Source organism: Penicillium hordei (genome assembly GCF_028827395.1).
Source record: "Penicillium hordei strain IBT 12815 chromosome Unknown utg000002l_segment0_segment0, whole genome shotgun sequence".
NCBI classification, from domain to species: Eukaryota; Fungi; Ascomycota; class Eurotiomycetes; order Eurotiales; family Aspergillaceae; genus Penicillium; species Penicillium hordei.
The window spans coordinates 3,188,657-3,211,095 of NW_026623143.1; the positions used below are offsets into that span (position 1 = coordinate 3,188,657).

At 49.5% G+C, this 22,439-nt stretch overlaps 7 protein-coding genes across 7 annotated transcripts; 4 read left to right on the top strand and 3 right to left on the bottom strand.

Annotated features, from left to right (window-relative positions):
- Nucleotides 1–423: 423 nt before the first annotated feature.
- Nucleotides 424–2,588, top strand: N7537_004533 (VPS9 domain-containing protein; the record flags this gene model as incomplete). The annotated part of the gene is made up of 2 exons (XM_056895590.1): nt 424–656; nt 719–2,588. The coding sequence occupies 2 exons, from the start codon at nt 424–426 to the stop codon at nt 2,586–2,588; spliced, it is 2,103 nt and encodes a 700-aa protein (XP_056755338.1).
- Nucleotides 2,589–2,999: 411 nt separating this feature from the next.
- Nucleotides 3,000–4,601, bottom strand: N7537_004534 (uncharacterized protein; the record flags this gene model as incomplete). The annotated part of the gene is made up of 1 exon (XM_056895591.1): nt 3,000–4,601. One exon carries the CDS (start codon nt 4,599–4,601, stop codon nt 3,000–3,002), a length of 1,602 nt encoding a protein of 533 aa, XP_056755339.1.
- Nucleotides 4,602–5,051: 450 nt separating this feature from the next.
- N7537_004535 (uncharacterized protein) lies at nt 5,052–6,359 on the bottom strand (the record flags this gene model as incomplete). Its single annotated transcript, XM_056895592.1, has 1 exon — nt 5,052–6,359. One exon carries the CDS (start codon nt 6,357–6,359, stop codon nt 5,052–5,054), a length of 1,308 nt encoding a protein of 435 aa, XP_056755340.1.
- Nucleotides 6,360–7,141: 782 nt separating this feature from the next.
- Nucleotides 7,142–9,794, top strand: N7537_004536 (RING-H2 finger protein; the record flags this gene model as incomplete). The annotated part of the gene is made up of 3 exons (XM_056895593.1): nt 7,142–9,253; nt 9,311–9,586; nt 9,645–9,794. 3 exons carry the CDS (start codon nt 7,142–7,144, stop codon nt 9,792–9,794), a joined length of 2,538 nt encoding a protein of 845 aa, XP_056755341.1.
- Nucleotides 9,795–10,553: 759 nt separating this feature from the next.
- On the top strand, nt 10,554–11,307 carry N7537_004537 (phosphoribosylglycinamide formyltransferase; the record flags this gene model as incomplete). The annotated part of the gene is made up of 2 exons (XM_056895594.1): nt 10,554–10,964; nt 11,047–11,307. 2 exons carry the CDS (start codon nt 10,554–10,556, stop codon nt 11,305–11,307), a joined length of 672 nt encoding a protein of 223 aa, XP_056755342.1.
- A 4,042-nt stretch (nt 11,308–15,349) lies between these two features.
- Nucleotides 15,350–17,578, top strand: N7537_004538 (Zn(II)2Cys6 transcription factor domain-containing protein; the record flags this gene model as incomplete). Its single annotated transcript, XM_056895595.1, has 3 exons — nt 15,350–16,396; nt 16,461–17,257; nt 17,338–17,578. 3 exons carry the CDS (start codon nt 15,350–15,352, stop codon nt 17,576–17,578), a joined length of 2,085 nt encoding a protein of 694 aa, XP_056755343.1.
- Nucleotides 17,579–18,637: 1,059 nt separating this feature from the next.
- Nucleotides 18,638–22,249, bottom strand: N7537_004539 (ATP-dependent 3'-5' DNA helicase; the record flags this gene model as incomplete). The annotated part of the gene is made up of 1 exon (XM_056895596.1): nt 18,638–22,249. The coding sequence occupies one exon, from the start codon at nt 22,247–22,249 to the stop codon at nt 18,638–18,640; it is 3,612 nt and encodes a 1,203-aa protein (XP_056755344.1).
- Between the last annotated feature and the right edge of the window lie 190 nt (nt 22,250–22,439).

Below are 22,439 nucleotides of genomic sequence, written 5' to 3' on the forward strand. Positions count from 1 at the left end.
CAAGATCAAGGAGAAGTGCCCAGGTGAGTCTATCGCGGTTATCGGCGAGTCACTTATCAAGTGACGCAGTGCGGAGAGCAATTGGCACGTGATGAGTACCCCCGTGACGCGATATCGTATGAATCTAATTCCTCATCAATTTGATGTCTTCTCAAATGATCATCAGGAAAGAAATGTGCTACTGCTGATCAGCTTTAGTATACTCCTTCTTTTGTACGGAGTACTTCCGATTACTTCTGGACAGCAGGCTTAGGCTAGAGCAGGGGTCTCAGACGCGGATCTGCACAAGCCTATCAGCTGCATCCAGGAGCGGAGACGCGCAATTAGTGCCTCATCGAACCCCATCGCCGCTGGCCTTAAAACGTCTGGTGCCTCTGAAATAGCACCCAGCCTCGTTTGCATTTAGCACAGTCATTCACCAGAATGGGCAGCTCGGACGTGAAATCTCCCACGCTTGAGCAAGATTCCAAAACAGCACCTCTGTCCTCTATCAATTATGAGGGGCAGGAAGATGGACCCGACGTATTCGAAAGACGGGGCTCCGCAGACTCTGGCACAGTAGCCGATGCCCAGACAGATGATGGCTTTGTGCTTTCGAGAAGCGTACAAGACCCCTCGGAGGAGCTGCCGATCGAACTAATCAGCCTAGCAGATCGGTAAGTGTGGTCACATTGGTGCCTATGCTTAACATTTATTCTGACAACCATTTTACCGATAGTTTCGTGAATTCTCTGAGTGCTAAAGTACACAACTCGCCTCCCACGATAGAGAAGATCTCCGAGCTCTTCCAAGTTTTCTACAGCCGCGCCGAGTCCCACATTGCCACACATATTTCTGCTCTCATAGCTCGTATCAACCGCGATCTTTCGCCTCAGGTCCCTGCAAAGGCTCCACGAGGAAGCGCACTGTCGAAACTGAGTAGCAAACGCTCTCAAGACGATGTCAGGCTGGGGGCTTCAGGTCGCCAAATGTTGACTGCATCCGAAGTAGCTGAAAAACGACAGGCTCGTAGAGCCCTTGAAAACAAACGGAGTGCATTAGAAGAGGCTGCTGAAAGAAGAGTCTGCGAGCTGGTTTATGATAAACTTTGGAGGCACAAAAGTACATTGGATGATGTGCGGGATGAAAAGTTGCGTTCCAAGACTGCGGCTTTGCTGCTGGTCGGCATTAATCTGAAGGACCTTGGTATCGACATAGACCTTGAATCAATCGACGAACAGAAGCAGGACGAGGCGAACGAATTTCTTTGTCAAGCCCGAGAGCATCTCGCGAAAATGAACGATTACAAATACCCCCTTGGAAAGCTTCAGCAGCTCGCAGCGGCGCATAAGGCCATCGTCGATGCCCTTACTAAACTTTTACCATCTTCTTCTTCTGCAGATGAGATTCTACCCACGTTGATCTATTCGCTTGTGACATGCCCTCCTGAAGGGATCAACATTGTCAGCAACTTAGTTTTTATCCAACGTTTCAGGTCTTCGAACAGAATTGATGGAGAAACGGCCTACTGCCTAACCAATCTAGAGGCCGCAATAAGCTTTTTGGAAAACGTCGATCTTTCCACACTGCGTGCCGATGAGCTACAGGATGGACCTCTGAAAACCCCTGGTGAGACAACGACACCATCCGCAGAACATGTCGATCCTTTCCGGCCCCCCAAGGAGACTACAACCTTGGCTGTCACCACTGTATCTGCATCGCCGGAACTATCGAAACCTGAAATCAAAGAACCCCCCTCTACATTACCCAGGCCGCGGCCCTCTGCCACACCACAACAACGACGGCTCAGCAATCTTTTCCAACCGCCTGCTAAAGTGCTTGGGGCTGCAAATGATGCTGTGCGCACCACTGCTGACCAAAGCCTGAAGAATATCGGTGCTACATTGGACAGCAGTTTCAACTTTCTGTTTGGTCGTCTGAAGGAAATGCAAAACATCCAAGGACCTGGCTCGGAGGATAGCGAACCAATACTACCAAAGACATTGGCCGAGGCTCGCCGTCTTGTGAGCTTGCCGCTTGCCTCTGCCACCAACCAAAACCTGACCCAAGGGGAGCTCGCAGCAATCAACTCTGTTTCCGTGGATGAAAGTACACCCCCACGCAGTAGTTCAAGACTCACGGACCTTTCCAGCGGACCTACCCCTCGGGACCGGAGTGTGGACAGCACCCGAACCCAGGGAAGCGGTAGAAAGTCCACCACGACATCACTACGCGAAGATCTAGCGTCGAATTCACCCATCACCACTCCGTTAGAATCAATGCGAAACTTTGGCAACACGCTCAACCCTTTAAACCACATCCCGGGCATGATGAAAAGCTTTGGCCGCAACGCACCAGAAACCCCCAGCGGCAGGTCCGTATCTCCATCAGGACTGGACAGATTCAAGCCATCACCTGCCTCGACAGACGGCACTAGCGGCCCTGTCAGCCCCCTCCCCGCCTCTTCATTGAAAATTGATCCTCCGATCCAGCGGTTCCTTGAGACACAAGATGCGCGCGATCTCCGGATTGGGGACGTAGCCGCTCTACTGGAGGACTATAAGAGACTCGCTTCTGCGCTTTATAAACCCGCTTTTGAGTCTCGGTAAGTTTCTGTGATTGGATCACGTTCTTTCGTTTCATCTCTCCTATCCATTGGGTGCAATGAGAGATGAAGTATTCTTGCATTATGGATCGATGGCGTTATTATATCTGATATTCCTTTTCATTTGGGTGAATAAACCTCGGGTTAAATAGCATAGTTTGGCGAGTGAGCTATGCATTGTCTATATCATACATCATTTTAGCAAAATTAACCCTTCAGATAGCATTTGAATGCAAACTTGATAAGCGCCCCCACGCAGGACCTTAGCGAAGAAACGATTGCGAAATTTGATAAAAATTGAAATCATAAAAGGGGTATTGAACATGATTAAAGCAAGTCCCGCGGTGGGTAGTTTGGGGCATACCACAATCATCTTAAACAACATAAGGGCCACTGACAAGCCACTATGCTTTACTCATGAGTGGCGTCCGCGCAGAACCTCTGCACCGCCAGTTCTCATCTTAGTCAATTTATTCGTCAACTCCAAACTCTGTGTTTCAACTCGGTCATGGCGGCGCTTGACTTCGCCTTCAAACACAGCAGCTGTGCGGCGGCGGGCACGCCGTAGGTTCTTCATTTCCGAAAGAAGATCAGTGAAACGGCCAATTATTTGGTCTCCGCAGTCTTCCCATTCATCCATAGTCATGTGGGACAAATAATTTTGGCGTTCTTGGTCCGTTAGAGCCAACAGATGGGATACGGCATTCTTCGGTTCATGAGTATCAGGGATAGTAGGTGGGTTCGGTGGCAAGGAGGGGGATTTAATGACAGGTGGAGGAGGGGTGGGGGACTTGTCAAAAGGTTCAGCTTGCAGCTCGGAGAAAGACTTTTGGTAAAGAACTTCTGGGGGGTAGTCTGCTTCAAGTGATCGCTTTTTGGAGTGGATGACAGTGTTGCTACGCCCACGACGCGATGGTTCGTGTGATTCGTGCATTTCTTGCACAAAAAACGGATCCTGCATGGTGTGGTCCACGTCTAGATCGGTCAAACTCGTCATATCAAAGACATTGGTTGAATGCCCGCCGCTTTCTCGTCGTACATCTGCGCGTATGGTGTGGTCGTCCATGCCATCATCGCTTCCACCGTCGCTGTCCTGAAACGATGCGATGCTGAGAGTCCGGTCGATATCTGGTGGAGGTTGAGAATGGTGACGAGTAGGTGATGCATCGAGTTGTTGGTCGAGTTGTTCTAGAAGTGAAGGCTTTGGTGGGCTGAAACGTGTCCTGGGTGTTGCTGATGAGCTGTGGGGGAGAACAATCTTCCTGGGCCCAGTAGGAGGAAGCATTTGACCCAATTTTCGCGGCTTAGACTTAGGTTGTGGTTTAGTCTGAGGCTCGGGGTCAGAGTCTATAGTGACATGCTGCCGCGAAGAAGTTCTCTTTCTGCTGGCGGACCAGAAATTCTCCAGGCGCTTACTCAATGGCTCCTCGCTCGTAGGCGGTTTGTGTGACACATGCCAGTCGTGTGCTTCGTCTGGCTTTTCGTTTTCTCCGCCATCTCCACCAATGGATGAAGACATTTGGCTTCCAAAGTCATCAAAGTCATCTGAGTCAAAGCCGGCCTTCTTCATGGCTTGGTCCCCTAGGCCTTCATACCAGTTAGACCCGTAAGTATGCCGTGAAGGCCGGGGCTGGTAGACAGATTGTGGATCGGGTTTGGTGTAGGCAGCATTGGTGCTTGACGCTGCCTGAGATTTGTTGTCATCAAATCCATAGACGCTAGTCCCCGCCACGGTTGAATCATCAATCGCCTCCACGTCTGTGTCAAACACATCCCTGTCCCGCTGCGTCCCATGCGTAGGAATATTGCGGGGCTGATTTGGGAATTGTGATGTACCATGGAATTCAAGCGAGCCGCCTCTACCATTGGCACCTGGAAGACCTGAGTCGACTAGCTGGGTGACTGGTACTTCGACTCTGGCTTGTTCTGCACGTTGCTGGCGCGACTGGGTGGCTTGGTCGGGGGCTCCGCGAGCCTGCCCACCTTCTTTGGAGTGGACATAATCGCCAACCCCCATGATACTTCTTGGAGCCGGCTATTTTAGAGGGAACGCAGAAATGTGTACTTTTTTTGATGATGCTGAGAGACGATGAGAATGAGTCCATGGTAAGGTTGTTGGGCAAACGCGATATCGCCGCGTAGTCACGTGCCGATCATTTCAAATGTCTTCAAACCTCATCCACAGCAATTAGGGCCGCCACAACAGTATGTATAGGGCCTTAGAGCGGCGGTGATCTCCCGGCATAAATACCAAATAACTTTAGCTTAAATTCTTGCCGAAATTGTGGATACCACACCACTGAGGCACACAATGGTGTTATTCTTCATTTTCTATACAATTATACAATGAACTCTAGTATACTGGCCGAGAGATGTGTTTAGATATAAATCAGATGCAATTCATTGGGGGTATATTGGATAAAAGTTTAAATGAGAAGTCCCGCAGCAGATGAACACCGAGATCATCTCAACCAGGACCTAAATCAGCAGAGTCATCATCAATATGAAGACTCTCCATATTATATGCGACACTCCTTCCTCGTTTCTTGGCCTTCTGGAAGAGCTCGATCGATCTTTGGACTTCAGTTGCTTTCTTTTCAGTTGCAAGCCTGTGTTCACGTCTCGCCTCGAGAGAGCCTGGGGTTTCATCCATGAGCATCCGGTCGGGGTCGTCGTCTTGTTCGAAGTCTACCGGCAATGACAGCGCAGACAGCAACAGATCACCGACCCACAAACAGATCATGCCTCTGAGCTCCAGCAATTCAGGCGAGTCAGAGTATGGAGGAGACCCTAGGAGCTGGTCCATACGCGCAGCAATCTGCTGCGCCTGTTCTAACTCCACTGCCCTGATTGCTGTGATGGCAGCATCTGCCTTGTTTTGTGACTTCCGACGGTGGCTAAATTCAGATTCTGAATTTTCGTCCTCGGAAAACTCTTCAGGCTCTTCTTCTTGGCGAAGAGCAATACTTTTCCTAGTTGTCTTGCTTTCTTCCTGGGTGATATACACCCAGAGCCCAAACATTGCAGGGTAGAAGTGCAAGGAGGAAATAGACTGTGGTGAAGATTTCGTGAATGGATGGTTGAGAATTAGTCGTTCATAATATTCTTTGGCTGCCGCGAAGCCCTTGGCTGTAAAATTTAAGGGTGTGCTGTCCATCGCATTTGGCACCTTGGTGCTACCAGGACTAGCTGAGGTTTCCTGTTCGTCACGCCGCAGCAAGATCTCAGCGCCAATGCCCCACCTTTCTTCGTTGCGGACGTCCATTTGAAAGCCTCTGTAATCTTCGCGCAAGATCAAGCCCCAAGCTCGTCCGGCTCGAACATAATCACCTTGGAGCATACATCGATGTAAAATGGCTGTCAATACTCCCAGATGCTGGAAGCGGATGTTGCCTTGCTGGGCAGACTGAGGAGGGTAGATTGGAGGTGATAATGCCGCCAAGTCTTTGAGGTGGCGTGAGGTAGTCTCTCTTCTGAGTTGCTCATCCTTATCTGCTTCATGGGGGAAATGGCCTTTCGGCAACTCTTGGTTGGACGGAAAACCGGCAATTCGGTACTGATGGGATTCATTCGGCGTCAATACCAGGGGAGGCCCAGCGGGCTCAGATTCCGTAGCCGAGGCGATATCAGTTGTTTCTTCGCCATCTAGGTCGCTTTCACTCCACCCCACACTCTTTTTGCGTTTCTGGCGGTCATATTGAGATACGCGAGTGGCAGGCGGCTGGAGCCAAGGCGGTAGTGGTAGAGAAAAAACAGAAGACGACGGCGCAGCCATATGCTCAAGAGGGGGCGTATTCCATGCGCCGCCAAAGAAAGTAAGAGCCGTGGCAGTCTGTACTAGGATCTAGCTGGTTATGATTGCCCCAATTGATGGTTGCGCATTTGTCAGAAACGGGTGGTGGAAGATGACGGAATGAAGATATTATGCCTCAGGCACACGAGCCCAAGCAAAGGAGGCAAACATCATCACTTATCGTCCTCTCTATCAACTGCTTGCTTTGATATGACTCCTCTACTCCTCCTTTTCCTCTAGTTCCCCCTTTCCTTTTGCTCGGTGCTCTTTCACCTCCGTTTCGCGTTTGCCACTTACTGGCTGTTCATTTCTGAGCGTGGTTACCATAGCTCCCCGAGATTCAAGGCTCGGCGGTTATACCACTCGGGAGTGTGGGCTGTGCCTGGACTCGTCAGACAGTTTGAGACCTCTGGCCGCTGTTGGTCTCGTATTGGGCAGTGAAATTATATTACGCGTTTCGTACCTATCGCAAGTAACCCGATAACCGCCAACTCCCTGTCCGCTCTCCACTCCTTTGTTCCAAACGTCCGAGACATACGGCTTCTTCAGAACCACCCCCGAGAATCAACTGCATCGACCCTGTCGGCTTGAGCAAGAAATCAACACCTAATTCATACATCACTTAGATACTTTTACTTGTTATCTCCATCTCCTAGGTTCAACCCAAGATTGATACGGTCGCCGCTACTAGCCATATGGTCCTCGCGTGGCAATGAACACTCGTTGACACTCTGTATCACTCCAACGGGCACAACTCTGTTACTATGGGACAGTCCTCTTCTACGCAACGTGATCCATCCAACACTGGCTTTCCGGCACACCTTGCACCTTTCCCGATACAGCGTGGCCCTAACACAAGGGATGAAAACATGAATCATAGACAGGCGGCTGAACACAACGGAGAGGGTGATTTGTCACCCCGGGCAGACATGAACACACACACCAGGAGTGACCAAGATATGGCATCCGACCGGCCAGGCCGGTCATCCGCTGGCGGTTCGCAACCCATGCGGAGTATTGAGGAGGAGGACGGACCCGAGTATGAACTCCCACCTCGCGAATACCGGACTGCGGCATTTGCTCGAATGGCGGCACGAAGACAATCGACCATGTCAAGACTGGGCTCTAGGCTCCTTCCCAATTCAGTAATTCGTGGACTTCTCAACAGTCAAGAAGAGACCCCGGCGGAGGGACATGCACATCGACATGGCCTAGTTCCTATACCCGTCCCAAGATCCGAGACAGCTCACACCTCCAGTCGGTTCAGTGCGTTCAACTCACTAAGTTCCAGGGGAATTACTCGGCGCCGATCTGCTCGTGCGCCATATTTTATTCCACCCCGTGCGGAGTCTGCTGGAATTCCAGATGCACCAACAAACCCGACATACATCGACTCTCCATCTCAAATACCCGAGCCCACAAGAGCATCCTGGCGTCGCAGTGTTAGGCTACAACGCATGCGCCATTCTATTTCATCTCCCATTTCTCACATGTTCGGCCAACCACACTCGGATTTACGGTCTCACGAAAGCCCGGAACATCAAATGTCAGATCCCTTATTTGATGACAGGGCTATGGACACACATATGGACTTCGGCGAACCGCCTCATGAACTTGATTCGGTAGAACCAGCCATCCAGGCTGGGTGGCCGCCGGTAACTGGTTCGTCTCCCGCCCAGCCAAGTCCTGCTTTGGTGCGCCGATTGCCTGGGATTATCCGAGCGAGATCATCCAGAGTCCTCCGGCGAGAGGAGCAAACACCTCTGTCAAGGGTTCTTCAGCTTGCCGCATCCGCAATTGCAGCTCAGTTATCCGGCACTGCCGGTCCTGCGCTGCCTAATATACAGGCATTGGGCAATGATGGGTTAGATGGCTCTTTGGAGAATTTCATCCAGAGTTTGCAGCACGCGACTTCTGCTCAGGCTCAACCGCCTGCAAGAGGAGAGGGGCCGAACAATACTGGAAATGAGGCACCTTCACATCCTGTCAATTTCTTGCGTGTGTTCCGGTTTGCCAATTCAGAATCTTCCACGGGCACAGGCGCTCCAGGGCAGAGCGCCAATGGTGTCGGCGACCATGGGACCCAAACCGATGGAATGGACATCGACGAGCCTACCGAAGGCGAAGGACGAACAGTTACGCTTGTTGTTGTTGGGGTTCGGTCCGTCCCGGCTGGAAACGGAGGTAATACTGAACAGCAACAGCCTGCAAGTCCGGGCCCTGGTCTAGATGCTCTACTCGGCCTACCGTTTTTGCCACCCAACGCCATCCCACGTCCTCAAGATCCCACTGGTGAACCTACTCAACGGGGCGATGCGCGACCCAGACTGCATCTTCCTCGGCAGCCAGGTCATGCTGGAATACACGCCCCCACCGGAACGTCAGAATTCCCACGCCCATCAGTCCCAAATCACTTCAGAAGAATGTCTGACACTGGTCCCCGTGCTGCATTCCCGTCCTACCATCCTTCTGGTTTCTCCGACAGCCCCCCGGGACCACACCCGCCCCCATCAACCCCTGCTGAACAGGGGGTGTCTGCGTTGTCCTCCGGCACTTCCACCCCCAGCCGTAGACCATCCTCTGCTTCAGCAATTGCTCCAGATATTCTACCCCATCTCCATGAAGGCCAGGCCATGCAACCGACGGCGGAGCCTTTGGAAGAGCCGATGACATTCAACACTGCTCGTCAGCGACGCCGAAGCGATTCTGAGTATGCTCGTCATCGAGCCCTCGGCTCTGGTGCTGTTCGACGTAATGGAATGGTTGAGCCCGATCAACCCCCACCAAGCGGAGGTCGCAGTTGGTTAATCTATGTTGTTGGAACCAACCTCTCTGAAAATCACCCAGCTTTGACGACACCAAGCCTTTTCACCGATGTAAGAATGCCCTACCCGTCTTTATCCGAAGCCTGATGGCTAATACTTCTTAAACAGAACCCAACCTACGAGGACATGATCCTGCTTTCATCACTACTGGGTCCAGCCAAACCTCCTGTCGCCTCTCAAACCGACGTCAACTCCGCAGGCGGACTATTCCGTCTTGTTGAGTATGCAGGTTCATTGGTCGCCGAAGCTGTGGAAGGCGCTGGCGCCATTCAAATCCAAGATGGGGAGCGCTGTTTGATCTGCTTGAGTGATTATGAGGTGGCCGAGGAAGTTCGAGAGCTGGGTAAATGCAAACATGTCTTCCACAAGGACTGCATAGACCAGGTCCGTTACCTTTGCCCATTGTATTTCAATCTGTTCGATTGCTAACCATATGTCATAGTGGTTAACCACCGGGAGAAACTCTTGTCCTCTGTGCCGAGGCCAAGGCGTCAACGAAACCCCCAGCAATGACTCCAACACCGACAACCCGGCACCCAATCCTGCTCCTGCTCCTGCTCCTCCAGCTGCTCCAGGTGGCGCAGCCGTCTGATCCCTTCCACCTCCTAGCAAGCATGGTCAAACTAGCCATGTGAGCAACTCCCAACTTTAACTTTTGAATTCTTCTCTCCTTTTAGCTTTAGCATGCAGCGTGTGCTTAGAACCTCTAACGATTTTTCCCGTCCACGGATATCCCCTTTGCATTCCATTTCTTTGCATCGACTTTAGGTGCTTTATCATGTTGGGTTATTGAATATTTGCTCTCGGGGCCCGGAAACAAGGAACCGTCTTGGAAGATAACTCAGACTTTCAGTCCTGAGAATGTTAGTCTTTACGTCTATCAATTCTTGGTCTTCATTTGTTCGGTGTATCATCGTAGATGTACACCCTGGCTGGCCATACCCATGGTCCTACGTGGCCAGTAGGTGTTCTGCGTATTGAAACTTATGTACACATACATTAAGGCTATGTAGCCAGCCTGAGATACTTCTACTATCTTAATTAGTGCCGTTGATGTTCCCTGGATACGTGCTCCGTAGTACATAATATCTCATCTACAGTCGGGGCCCGCTGCCCCGCGGCTAAATTAGGTAATCCAGAAAATCGCCCAACTCCTTGTCCGCGGGGCTGGCTTGCGCCAGCGATCTTGTGCTATTTCGTTTATTCTCTAAGCTTTGAGAGTTAGAATCTGCAGTCTCACTATCAACGACAGTACTCAATTGACCTTATCGCAACCGAAAAAGGTTTCAATCGTGCTGTTCACCCTTTCAAACTCCGAAGTCTGCAATTTCACCCCGCCATACAATCCACCATGACCTCCCCAATTCGCGTCACAGTCCTCATATCTGGCAATGGCTCAAACCTGCAAGCTGTGATTGATAAAGTAGCTGCAGGTCAAATAAGCGCAACAATCGTCCGCGTAATCTCCAACCGCAAGACTGCATTCGGCCTCGAGCGCGCAAGCAAGGCCAACATCCCAACCGAATACCACAACCTTGTAAAGTACAAGAAACAGCACCCCGCAACACCGGAAGGTGTCCAGCTTGCGCGTGAGGAATACGATGCTGAGCTCGCGAGACTGATCCTCGCCGACGCGCCGGAGCTAGTCGTGTGTCTCGGCTTCATGCACATTCTCTCACCACAGTTCTTGGAGCCTCTTGAGGCTGCTAAGACGAGGATTATCAACTTGCACCCCGCACTTCCGGGGGCGTTCAATGGCGTTGTAAGTCATATAGCACTGTTTTTAGTATTGTGCCCCGTTAGATAGGATGATATGCTAATATTTATCTTTTTCTGATCCTTAGAATGCGATTGACCGTGCTCATGCTGCTTGGTTGGACGGCCAGATTGACAAGACCGGTGTTATGATGCACGATGTCATTTCCGAGGTGGATATGGGCACACCAATTCTGGTGCGAGAGATCCCTTTCCGGAAGGGCCAGGACGAGAACCTCGAGACCTTTGAAACTCGGGTCCATGAAACCGAGTGGGCAATCGTCGTTGAGGGAGTGGATAAAGTGGTCAGGGAATTGATTGCCCAGAAACAGAAAGCATCGAGTGCATGAATACCCATCTGTCCTGGATGACATTACTCCACATAGTGGACGAAGGGACACTGCACATCTCGATCTGCGTTTTGTTTGACCAATGATCGACCTAGGACTACAAATCCCGAATGGTGCCATCGTCGGGGCTGTTGACGATTTATGACTAGTATATACTCCGTATATCCTGTGTGATTGCAGAAAACAAAAAGACATGACCATATTGCATGCTGGTGTATGTTTCACGTGTTCCGGAGCGCCAGATTGGAGATCAGAGGCCGGCGTGGATTGAGACCAACTAAGATTCCTGCCACCAACTGCTGAGAAAAGCGCTGAGAGAAGCCAAGAACGTGCTGACACTGCCGATCCAACATTCAGACATGCTTTTTACCTATGTGGGCAATCATGTCTGTCTCATAGTACGAAATTACTATAGTAAAATGAGAAATGGAAGATCATAAACCAATTGCCCTAGCAAGCAAAGCCCCTTGATAATCAACAGGGATGTGAAACTTAGAAATCGCAACCATTCCACCGGTCAAATTCTCATCACATGCCAGGCCACAGTGGATTCGGCTGCATATTAGCGCTCTAATATGGAAACCACTATACTTAGGAAGTTGCTTGGCTGACCTAGTCTAGGCAAAGTCAGGCCTGTGAACCGCACACTCTGGCCGCATCTCCACGTGCGCGTCCCTGGAACTCATTCGGCGGCACACGACACATCCTGTACATGTATGACCTCCCCTTGTCTATAATATAGGACGAATCGCAAACCACGGCTCACACGCGAATCTAGAGAGTCAAAAGAGGAGAAATCATAGCAAAAGAGGAAAGGCGTAACCTATGCACTACAACCCAGACGAAAAGGTGGGCAATCAGAAGCGTTGCAACGCTAAACTGGCCGTTGGACCATGATCGTGGCCAATTCCCAACGTCTTGGTTCTCCGATAACTCCACCATTCCCCTTTTAGTCGGATGTTGGACTTAATGGTGGATTATGTGGGTTGCTTTTGGCCCCCGAATTCACCGGCGTCAACTCAATTAGATGGTGGTCGATTGAGATCAGCGAGTAACATATCCGTTTTGGGCGCGGACTGGGGTCTGTCCGTGAAGTTTGAAAGCTGTGATAGTTTCATAGACTATAATAACTGAACCCTTATCTGCACAACGTATAGCGTATTCGTACAATGCAACACTATTCTAAGGTTATAGGATGATCACTACTTGATACTATTTTACACTGACAATCGGAGTAATAAGCTCCGATTGCCGAGAGCTCCGATTGCCGATGGGATTTTGGATCTGTACGAAGTATAAAGTTGTGCATTCTCACTTCAGCCACTTTATATCCACCTACTAGGTCAGTGTACAATCTAGATCTAGGACCATGATTTAAAAAAATACGATAATGCCATATGAGTACGGAGTACTCTGCAGTTTGTATTTTTTTAACCTGCCATGGTAGCCAATAGAGGGCTTGTAAACAACTTCCGGGCCGAGATATTTTTGCACGTTTCCACCAGATTAGGAAACACATTTTTCTTCGTGGAGCATATTATAAACCGATAATCTATTAAAACTTTATTATGCTTTGTTTAATTTGACTAAAAGAACCAATTAGATTAAACAAGGCAGAAAACGTTGATCATTCGAGTATAAAGCTCCAGTTTCAAGTTCAGCGCACGCACCTTGCACATCACAATGCCATATGATCTTCAATGAGTCCACCAGAGAACCACTCTTTGCTGCCTGTTGACCACAGTAACTAACAGTCAGTGTCACCTTGGAACCCTCTCGCTCTCAAAATGATACCAAATCGGGCATAGTGGCAAATGGGTTAGTGGGGATATTAACTTCTGTCATCTACGGATCTATAACAATTTCACAGGGATGTTACTTAGATCAGCTTAATGCATGATGTACAATACTTCATGCTTCTTGTAGGGAAGTTGCGAGCGAGAAAAAAAACCCCTTGAAAAAGGTAGAAAATCACCTGAGCCTCAGGGCCGGCATTCACATGGGTCCCCCTAGCGTTGTCTTAGCTCGGGATATATCTCACCCACATGGAGATGAAATGCTCGTGCACGGCCGAGATATTTATTATGGGATAAATCTGGCCAGAGCTTTGGGACCTTGAAATATCCTTCGAGATTATCATCTGAGTATGAATTTCGGTCGTTTGGTGGGGCAATCTATATCATGTATCTCTATATATTCCCAACGCCTCCTTCCACGTACCCTACATTGCGGTCTTTGAACTAATATTGCCGAACTAAAGATCATGTAGCGTGGACGGAGCTTCCAGCTGAATTGAGATATTCGAGCCGACACTTACTGGAGTCGGTCCAAGGCTTCGAAGAGCGTTAGTGTCTTTTTTTTTTTTTTATATCTACCAGGCTCACCTTCTCTGTCAACCCATCGTCGATCAGGTGCAGTGCCGATTAAAAACTCCCCAACACCCTCGAATCGGGATGTCAGAGGGGCGGGAGAGGGGGCAACAACAGTTTATGGCCCTCTATGATGGCGATACTTTTACCAGAACCGGTTAAAAAAGAGAAAGACGAAAAAGACAAAAAAGATAAAAAGATATCCCCACATTTACGGAGTTGTAGTGCAGACTATTGTCTACCCTAGCCGCCTCCACTTAGGACCGATCTCCATCAGAACGTTTTCGGCATTTCTTTTTATCTACGAGCGTTCCAATGTTTCACATTTGCCGGGTTTAGGTTTTTTTTCTAATTGCGGGACTCGCCATTCGAGCTTTTTATGTACAATATACGGAGTATAAATGAGAGATGACCGATATTGTGCCGACCTTACCGGAGCTTAACGGATAATCGGGGAGTTACTTCAGGACCCTTGTTAGTTTTTCTTCGGATCCACTATCCGTCAATATATGACAGGAAAAAAAGACGAAAGGCAAAGAAAGACAAGATATTAGAGGATAATTCCCGGGGTTCCGCCTCCTCTCCTATCTTCGAGCAGAGCCAAAAAAAAAAAAAAAAAAAAAAAAAGCAAAGAGAAAATAAAGGGCCAAATATTCCAGTATGACTCGCTCATTTCCCCTACCATAAACCGAAAATGGTTCGGGGGAACCGGAACAGACCCGTAGGACAACTATCGTGATCCTCTGCATAGTAGACCTGGCCAAGCCCTAAGACCAGAATAATAGCTTCGATTTATCCCCGTGGCCTGGGATCGTCGTTATCACCCCCCCCCCCCCCCCCTTTTTGCCTTTTTCTTCTTTTTTTTTCTGTCTATTTTCTGATACGCCGAGACCCGAGTTTCGTCCGTGGGGATCTATGTTGTATTTTGTATTCTCCTTTGACTAAGGGGGCTAGGGTAGCAACGATGGACAAAGTACCAAGTAGGTTGTATATAGAAGTACTCCGTAAATGTAACTTGGATTCCTAGCCTGGATCCAGGGGGAACTACCGGAGTAGAGTACTTAGACTATTAAAAAGACACTGACAGTCAGTCTATTCTGTATATAGCCTTGAAGGGCCATGCCTAGGTACGGAGTACTATATACCAGGGCCCATATATGGCTCCGAAGAGATAATTTGCCGGAATGGAGCTCTCCTGGATCAACCCATGGTATACCCACATATTTTCATATTCCATATTTCCATGTTCAACTCGTTGGAGTCCAGAATACAGCGTTGTACTTACATATCGTATTGGATACGAGTTGTATATCACGTCTTAGCTCCTATTCTGCGAGGCTGGGCACTAAAATAGAATTGTTTCTAGAAAATATTAAACCGAAGGAAACCAGCGAATTCGGTTTAATTCGGTTTAAATTGTCCAATCCGTTCGAAATGGTCAGTTTTATACTCCGTAGCCCAATCCATCTTTTCCCCTTCCTTTAATCTCCGCACGTCCCCGGTTCCATCGGTTTGGGTCAGCTTGTACATCCAACCCCCCACCAACTTCACCTGTTCTCTTCTAGCTCTCTTTGATATCAAGATGACTCGATATTGTTGACTTGGATGGAATTAGAGAGATCAAGGAAAGGGAATCAAGGGGAGTTTGGATGGCTTTTTGCCCTATCGTGACAATGACGCATTCACATCAGTCACCCCAGACGGCCATGTCCGGCTTTCTGGACTCAATGAAACAGGATTCAAGCTCACCTTCGTATTCCTTGTTCGGACCGACACAGTATCCTGAGAGTGTTGCATTCTGGCACGATCCCTCTGCGGCACAGACAATCATAGTGCCCCCTTCATATACAACCTCCCAGAAACAAGCCCTCTTTCAACCTCTCTCGGACCAGAAGAAGCATAAGCGCACCCGGAGCGGCTGCTTTACCTGCCGTTCGCGCCGGATTAAGTGCGATGAGAACCGTCCACTCTGTGAACGGTGTAGGAAAGGGAGCCGCGATTGTGTCTATCCTTCACCCACCGCATCCTCCAAGGCTAGCTCACGAACTAAAGCCAAGTCGCGCGCTGGTCACCCGCAGTCGCGTGGCAGCGATTCATCCACAAAGATAGAACCCGAGACTCTCAGCCCCTTGCAACCCATCATCGACGAAGAGGAACCCGACAGTGTTGTATCCGAATCCCGACCGTCCCCAGCAAGCGCCACAACCACATCACAACCGGACCTGCGTAAGAGTCAAAGCGCACAATCTCTTGAGAAACATAGTGAATGGCCCATGTCCGACGCTGGTTCTTACACCAAAGAACAGAGTGGTTCGCCATCAACTGAGTCACCGCGCTTTGAGTCGATGAGCGTGCGCTCAGGCAGCCTGGGACATTCCACAACAGAATTGCTCAACAATGCGCGTCTACCGGACGATCTGCGATTTTATTTAAATTTCCATCAGGATTTTATGACTCCTCCACATTTCTTCTTGAGACAGCGTTCCTCTCATTTCGTCCACCACAGCCTTATTGAACTTGCCTTGCAGTATGAGCCTCTCCTCTACACCCTAGTGGCCTTTTCGGCCTACCATCATTCTCTACACAGCCCTGGGGGAAAGCTCTACACATTTTTGAAATACTATAATAAAGCCTTGATTCTCCTCCGGAAATCATTGGGTTCTGGAGAGGAGCACAGTGAAGCTACACTGTGTACTGTTCTTACACTGACAACATTCGAGGTATTTTGCTATTTCCCCCAATGACTACTGCACCGACCTTTTCCTGACTTTGGTGCACTGATAGGAATACATTGGCGATTGGATGAACTTGATCGACCACCACCAAGCAGCACATGCATTTATGCTAGAGTTGATCACACCAGAGTCCGCCAACGTGAACGAGTTACATACCAATATCTTCTTATGGTACTCGCGCTTCGATGTAGTCGTGGGGATTTTGGCCGGTACCGAAACAGTCCTCGGTCGAGACTGGTATCTTGCAAAGGAGCAGTATGATGCCGAGCAGGCCGCTATATATCCGGATGATCCATCCAAACAACTCGCCCTTGTGGCATCAATCAACCGACGCTTTGGCTTGGACATGGCTTCCCTTTATGCGAAGTTATCTCGCGGCATGATATCAATGGACCAATTCGCCATTCAGAACGAACAACTGGGCGAATGGCTCGAGCAGGTCAAGACGATTCTCAGGACATTCGATGATTACGAATACAAAGTACAACACTACCCACAGAAGCAGCCCTTGACCGAAGATGACGTTGTCGATCCATATGTCCCAGGTGTCTTGCATCGAGGTCCCTTGTGGGATATTAATTATGCTTGGATCGACGTTCTCGCCACCGAGACAATGTACAAGTTCCAGACCATGCAATCACTGCAGCAGCCTTTGCTTCAAGACTTGCACGAATTGGCGAAGGAGCAGTGCCGCCTGATGGAGACGATGATTCGCTGGCCCTACAAGGAAAATGGATATTGCATCAATTTCAAAAACAGCATTGGCATGTTGGGCATGTTCCTTCCCAGGGAGCATAAGTATCAAATGTGGGCTCGGCGCAAGTTAGTGTTGTTAGAGCAACATGGGTAAGATTCCACCGGTGTATCTGCGTTTCAGATTCAAATAAACAAGAGAAAAGCTAACCAGAAGCTATCTATGCGAATAGGTACATCATCACCCCTAGTTTCCGCACCGGGCTTGCTACCATCTGGCAAGTTCCAGAGGTTAACCATTGGTGGCTTCCTAACGATGAAGGGTATACCGGCATTGTCCGCGAGATTCGTTCCTTGACCGACGAACGTTCATCACAAACACGCGATGAGAAGCGCGAGACTGTTCGTGATATGAAGTATATGTTCGGGAAGTTGAATCTGGATGAAACCGACGACGACAAGAGCCCTTCATAGTGGTCTTCAGTGAATGGGGGGTTTTTAGCCTTCGCATTATCCATCCAGTCCCCGAGTTCCCATGATCCACAAGTACTGTCTCCGCTTCATTCTTGGAATCTCACTCCCTACTTTGGCAACACCCAAGCAGCTAATTACACTCATATCCTGCAACTGGACGACACAAATACCATATCCCAGTTAAACAAAATTTCCATTGGACATCGATTCACACCTTCCCCTTTTTTTCTCTACCCTTTCCGTCTTCTCACGCCTTCTCTTCACCTCCTCGTGAATTGTCCTTGCATATAATGTTCATCCAATCTCTCCACATCATTATCACATATACGCATCCTCCTTTCCTCCTTCGCCCTTTCTACCCTGTCATACTATTACCTCCTTTCCCCCTGAACCCCGAAAACGTCTTTCTCGGTCATGACTTAATGTACATTTATTATACCCGACTTCCTATAGGATCATTGACTGGTACCCGTCCATCATACCTCATTTACACCTCCATATTTCCAATGGTGTTTTCTCTTTTCTTATATGAGTGGAACGCCAAGCCCCGAATCACTCAAATGCTACAAATGTGATCGAGTCATCCAAAATCTGTTCCGAGGTGCGAAGCTCAGCACCGGCGTGACCATGTAACCGAGGTTCTGCGGGCGCTATAGATCGTTGCTTGTCCAGCCCCCCAAGGTACGGTGGACACCTTTGCCTAGCGGTTTGATAATTTGCTGAGTATTTCTTATCCCTCAAACCGCTTTCCTTGGTGTTAGCTTGCCTTCCGTATTGCGTGGACCCGGCGTGCCGTTTTGATCACCGGTCAATCCAGGTGGTGACTTCTTATATTTCTTTCAATTTGAATATTTACGTACCACCTTTGGGTCCATATATCCACGCTAACATCTCTTACATCCTACATATATACAATCCCTCTTACTTTCCTTTTTGCTCCAAAGCAACGTCAAACCAATACTTTCTCCTATATCGAGTCTATATCTGTATGTGATTTGGAACTAGCCAGAAATTAGTTATATACAATTTGACAAAGATCCATACTACATATAGTATCTCTCAACAATCAACCCGACACCCAGCCTTCCACGGCACCTCCTCGGCCCTCACAACAGTCTCCAATCCACCAGCCAGCTCCCCAGCACCCCCAACTCCAAGTTCATCCCCCTCAACATCCTCCCCCCACGGCAATGCATCGACATCAACCTCCCACCCAAGCAAACACCGCAGTATAACCCCAGCGCCAGCTTTACTCATAACAACATTCATCTCCTTACATCTTTCATCACAAACACACTCCACACAGCCCTGCGGCGAAAGACAAGAACAAGCCTCGATGCGCGCAACCGCCCGCCGAAGAAGCAACCCAATAAACTCAAACGCCTTACTAGCAACCCCAGAACCACAGGACCCACCCTTGGCATCATAGAAGGTAAGTCGAGCAGGTCTCTGCCGCGAAGGCGGTTTAAGCTTCTCCTCGAACTCACTGGGTACGTTTGCACGACGCAGCGGCCGGCCGAGCTCTTTCTTTGCGACTTTGCATTCCGTACGGACGTCACCGGGAGAGGAAACAACGAAGGAGGGCAGGAGGGAGAGAACGGCGTGTTCGGCAGCGTGAATGGCCGCGGCTACGTTTAGCCGATGCGATTGCAGGATGTCGATAGCGCGCGTTGGAACATCGAGCCACATGCCCCTTGTAAGGCGGTCGATTGGCGGGTTATCAACGGCGACGGCGTCGAGGACGCGGCCGCGTTTGTCGATTTTGAAAAAGCCGTAGACTACGGCGTGGATTTGGATTGCACCGAAGAAGGCGCGCGAGGCGGAGGGGTCGTTGCTGACTAGTCGCATTGCTTCGGTTTCGATGGGGTCGATGTCGGTGAAGTCGCGCTGCATGGTGTTCCAGTCGACGTGGACGCGGATGACCCGTGCTAGAAATGATTCCGTGTTTAGTTCTTTGACGAGGTAGGTTGTGCCTTGGTGGAGGAAGATTCCGCCTTCGTAAATTGTGAAGAAGGCGCGCGAGGCTTCGACTTCTTCGAGGACTATGTTGCGGTTGTTGGTTATGTCTATGACTGCGAAGTGTTGGTCCTCTGTGTCGCGGATTGAAACGCTGCGGGAGGGATGCGGGCGAAAGCGTGGGTGGCAATGATAGAAGCCGAGTGAATCTTTGGTGAGGCGGGTTGGGGCCAGGGCGAGGAGCTGTTTTCCGAAGTAGATGCTGTCTTCTTCGGGGCGGATAGGCATCTCAAATGCAGCGCATTGGACATGGCCTTCGAGGATGAGCTCGTTGGATAGGTCGATCTGTAGCTCGCAATTTGGCCGTGTGAATATTTCATCTGGATTCTGCATGTAGTGTTGATCGGTTGGGTATCTGTCCCCAACTAGGATGGAGAGGGAGTCTTTGTTACGTCGTCCAGCGCGGCCGCTTTGTTGGCGTAGATTAGAAATCGAGTAGGGGAATCCCATGGTAATGACTGCATCCAAGGAGCCAATATCAACGCCCAGTTCCAGAGCGTTGGTAGCGACAATTCCCATCAATTTTCCCTCGAACATTTCCTTTTCGATTTGACGTCGATCTTGAGGGCTATACCCGCCTCGATATCCCATCACTAGGTTGCCAATCTCTGTTCGTTCGAGTCTATCAAACTCGGCGCGCACGCCTTGCAAGAGAACCTCACATAGCTTTCTGATTCGGCAGAACGCAATGACTCTCACGCCCCTGAGGACCAGCTGGCAAAACAGCCTCGCAGTCTCAGTGACAATATCAGCGCGTCCAGAGGTGGGATCTTTCGGGTCTTTGAATGGCGTATTCCAGCAAACAAACTCCTTACTGCCTGAGGGAGATCCATCGAAATCGACGAGTTTCACATCCTGCACCCCAAAGACAGACTTCATATGATCCTCTGGATTTGCAACAGTAGCAGAGCAAGATATGAATTTGACATGCTGATTACCCACCGCAGCACAGATTCTGCTAAGACGGCGCATGATAAAAGCGACATGCGACCCAAACAGGCCGTTGTAGACGTGCAGCTCGTCGACAACGACGAACTTCAGGTTCTTCAAAAAAGTCCGCCAAGAACTCTCCTGTGGCAGAATTGTAATATGAAGCATGTCGGGATTGGTGAAGATGATCCGTGCCTCGTCACGAATCAAGTTCCTGGTCCCCATTGGCGTGTCCCCGTCGAAAGTTTCGACCATTGTATGTTGCAGCCCATTCATATATTGGAGTAGATCCATCATGCTGCGGCGCTGATCTTGTGCCAGAGCCTTAGTGGGGAATATATACATTCCCCTACTCTCTGGATCCTTTTCTAGTTCGTGCAGCATAGGAACTTGATAGATAAGGGATTTTCCTGAGCTCGTCGACGTCGATACAATCACATTATGGCCCTCATAAAGATGGTTGATTGCCTCTGTTTGATGAGCGTACATTTGAGTGATTCCTTTTGTGTTATACAGAGCATTGACAAGGTCCTGCGAGAGTTGGAATGTCAATTCTCCGTAGACAGGAGACTGGGCATCGAATACTCGATGGCCTTCCGGCACAATCTGTGCATGATACAAATCCATCTGCCGAATCTCTGCAATGATTTCCCCAATGGACTTTCGCTCCTTAGGGATTGTTGCTGGCGGTTTTGCCGCAAGCGGGGTATTTGTGCCGCTCCTTGGAGGGGTGGGCAGGAAATCATTCTTCTCTTGTTCAAGAGAATCCACTGGATCAAGATTTTTGTCTTCACATTGGACCAAAAACGCATTCATGGCGTCTGAGAACTTAGCATTTCGTTTTTCAATCAAACCCAGCATTTGCTTTTGGCTGTAGACGGGCATTTTCAGATCGTCATCTTTCATGCGCCGCATAGGTTTGATGGGTTCCCCAGTCTTCGGGTTCAGTACTTCCCGCTTCAGATCGCCGTCCATAAACTCAAATAGCAGAACTTGCTTTGTGTCGTCTGCATCATGAAGATCGCCACTTCTGGCTTCTTCGACTGTGCCCATGTCTGCCGCAGAGACCAGACTAGATGGCTTGTGTAACCCATACTGAGCTATCTCTTCATCTCCAACAGTCATTACTTCCAACTTGGCCTCGTCCACATATTCAAACCGGACCGCTCCGGGGACTATGACTTTCACCCGTGCCACATCCTCAACAGTGAGCTCTCGCCCTTGACCAAGTTGAGCTTGTACTGCCTTTTTTATGTTATCAAACGTGGTGGCAAAGTGTTTTCGCGTGCAGCAAAACGTATAAACGAGATTTAAGGCGCGATGGGTTTGCGAGAGGCGCTTAAAGGCATCTGGCAAAGGCGCAGATGGAGTTCGTTTTGCGGGCTTCGGTGGCTTCGAGGTAACTTTCTTCCCTTTGCTCGTTTTTTTGGCGGCTATGGTTTTGATAGATCCGCCTATCTGTACATCGGGTTCATTGGGGGGAGGATTGGCAGGGTCTTGGGGCGACGCGTTCAAGGGTAGAGGTACATTGGACTCGAGGCTGCGATGGCCCTCATGGCTTCGTTTCCGTTTTAGCGATGGGTCTTGCATTGGTATTGACAAGGAGCCCGTCATCTCGAAGCTCCATGGTGCTCCGTGTTGAAGTTGAAGTCGACAAAAGTCTTGGTTGACGGGAAACGCGAGATCACGTGTATCAATATCACCTAAAATGGCCATGCGTTCCATGGTTCCAAGGTTGGTCGATGCTGAGTGTGGGGTCTGTACATATTTTCTTTCTACTCCATATATAACTAGGGATCTTTGGTTTGTCCTTAACATATTGTCATAATATTAGTCTATATGGCGCAAAAATATTTAACCCAAAGGTCATACAAACCCGCCCTCAGGCCAGCTCTGCCTCAATCCAACTCTCCGC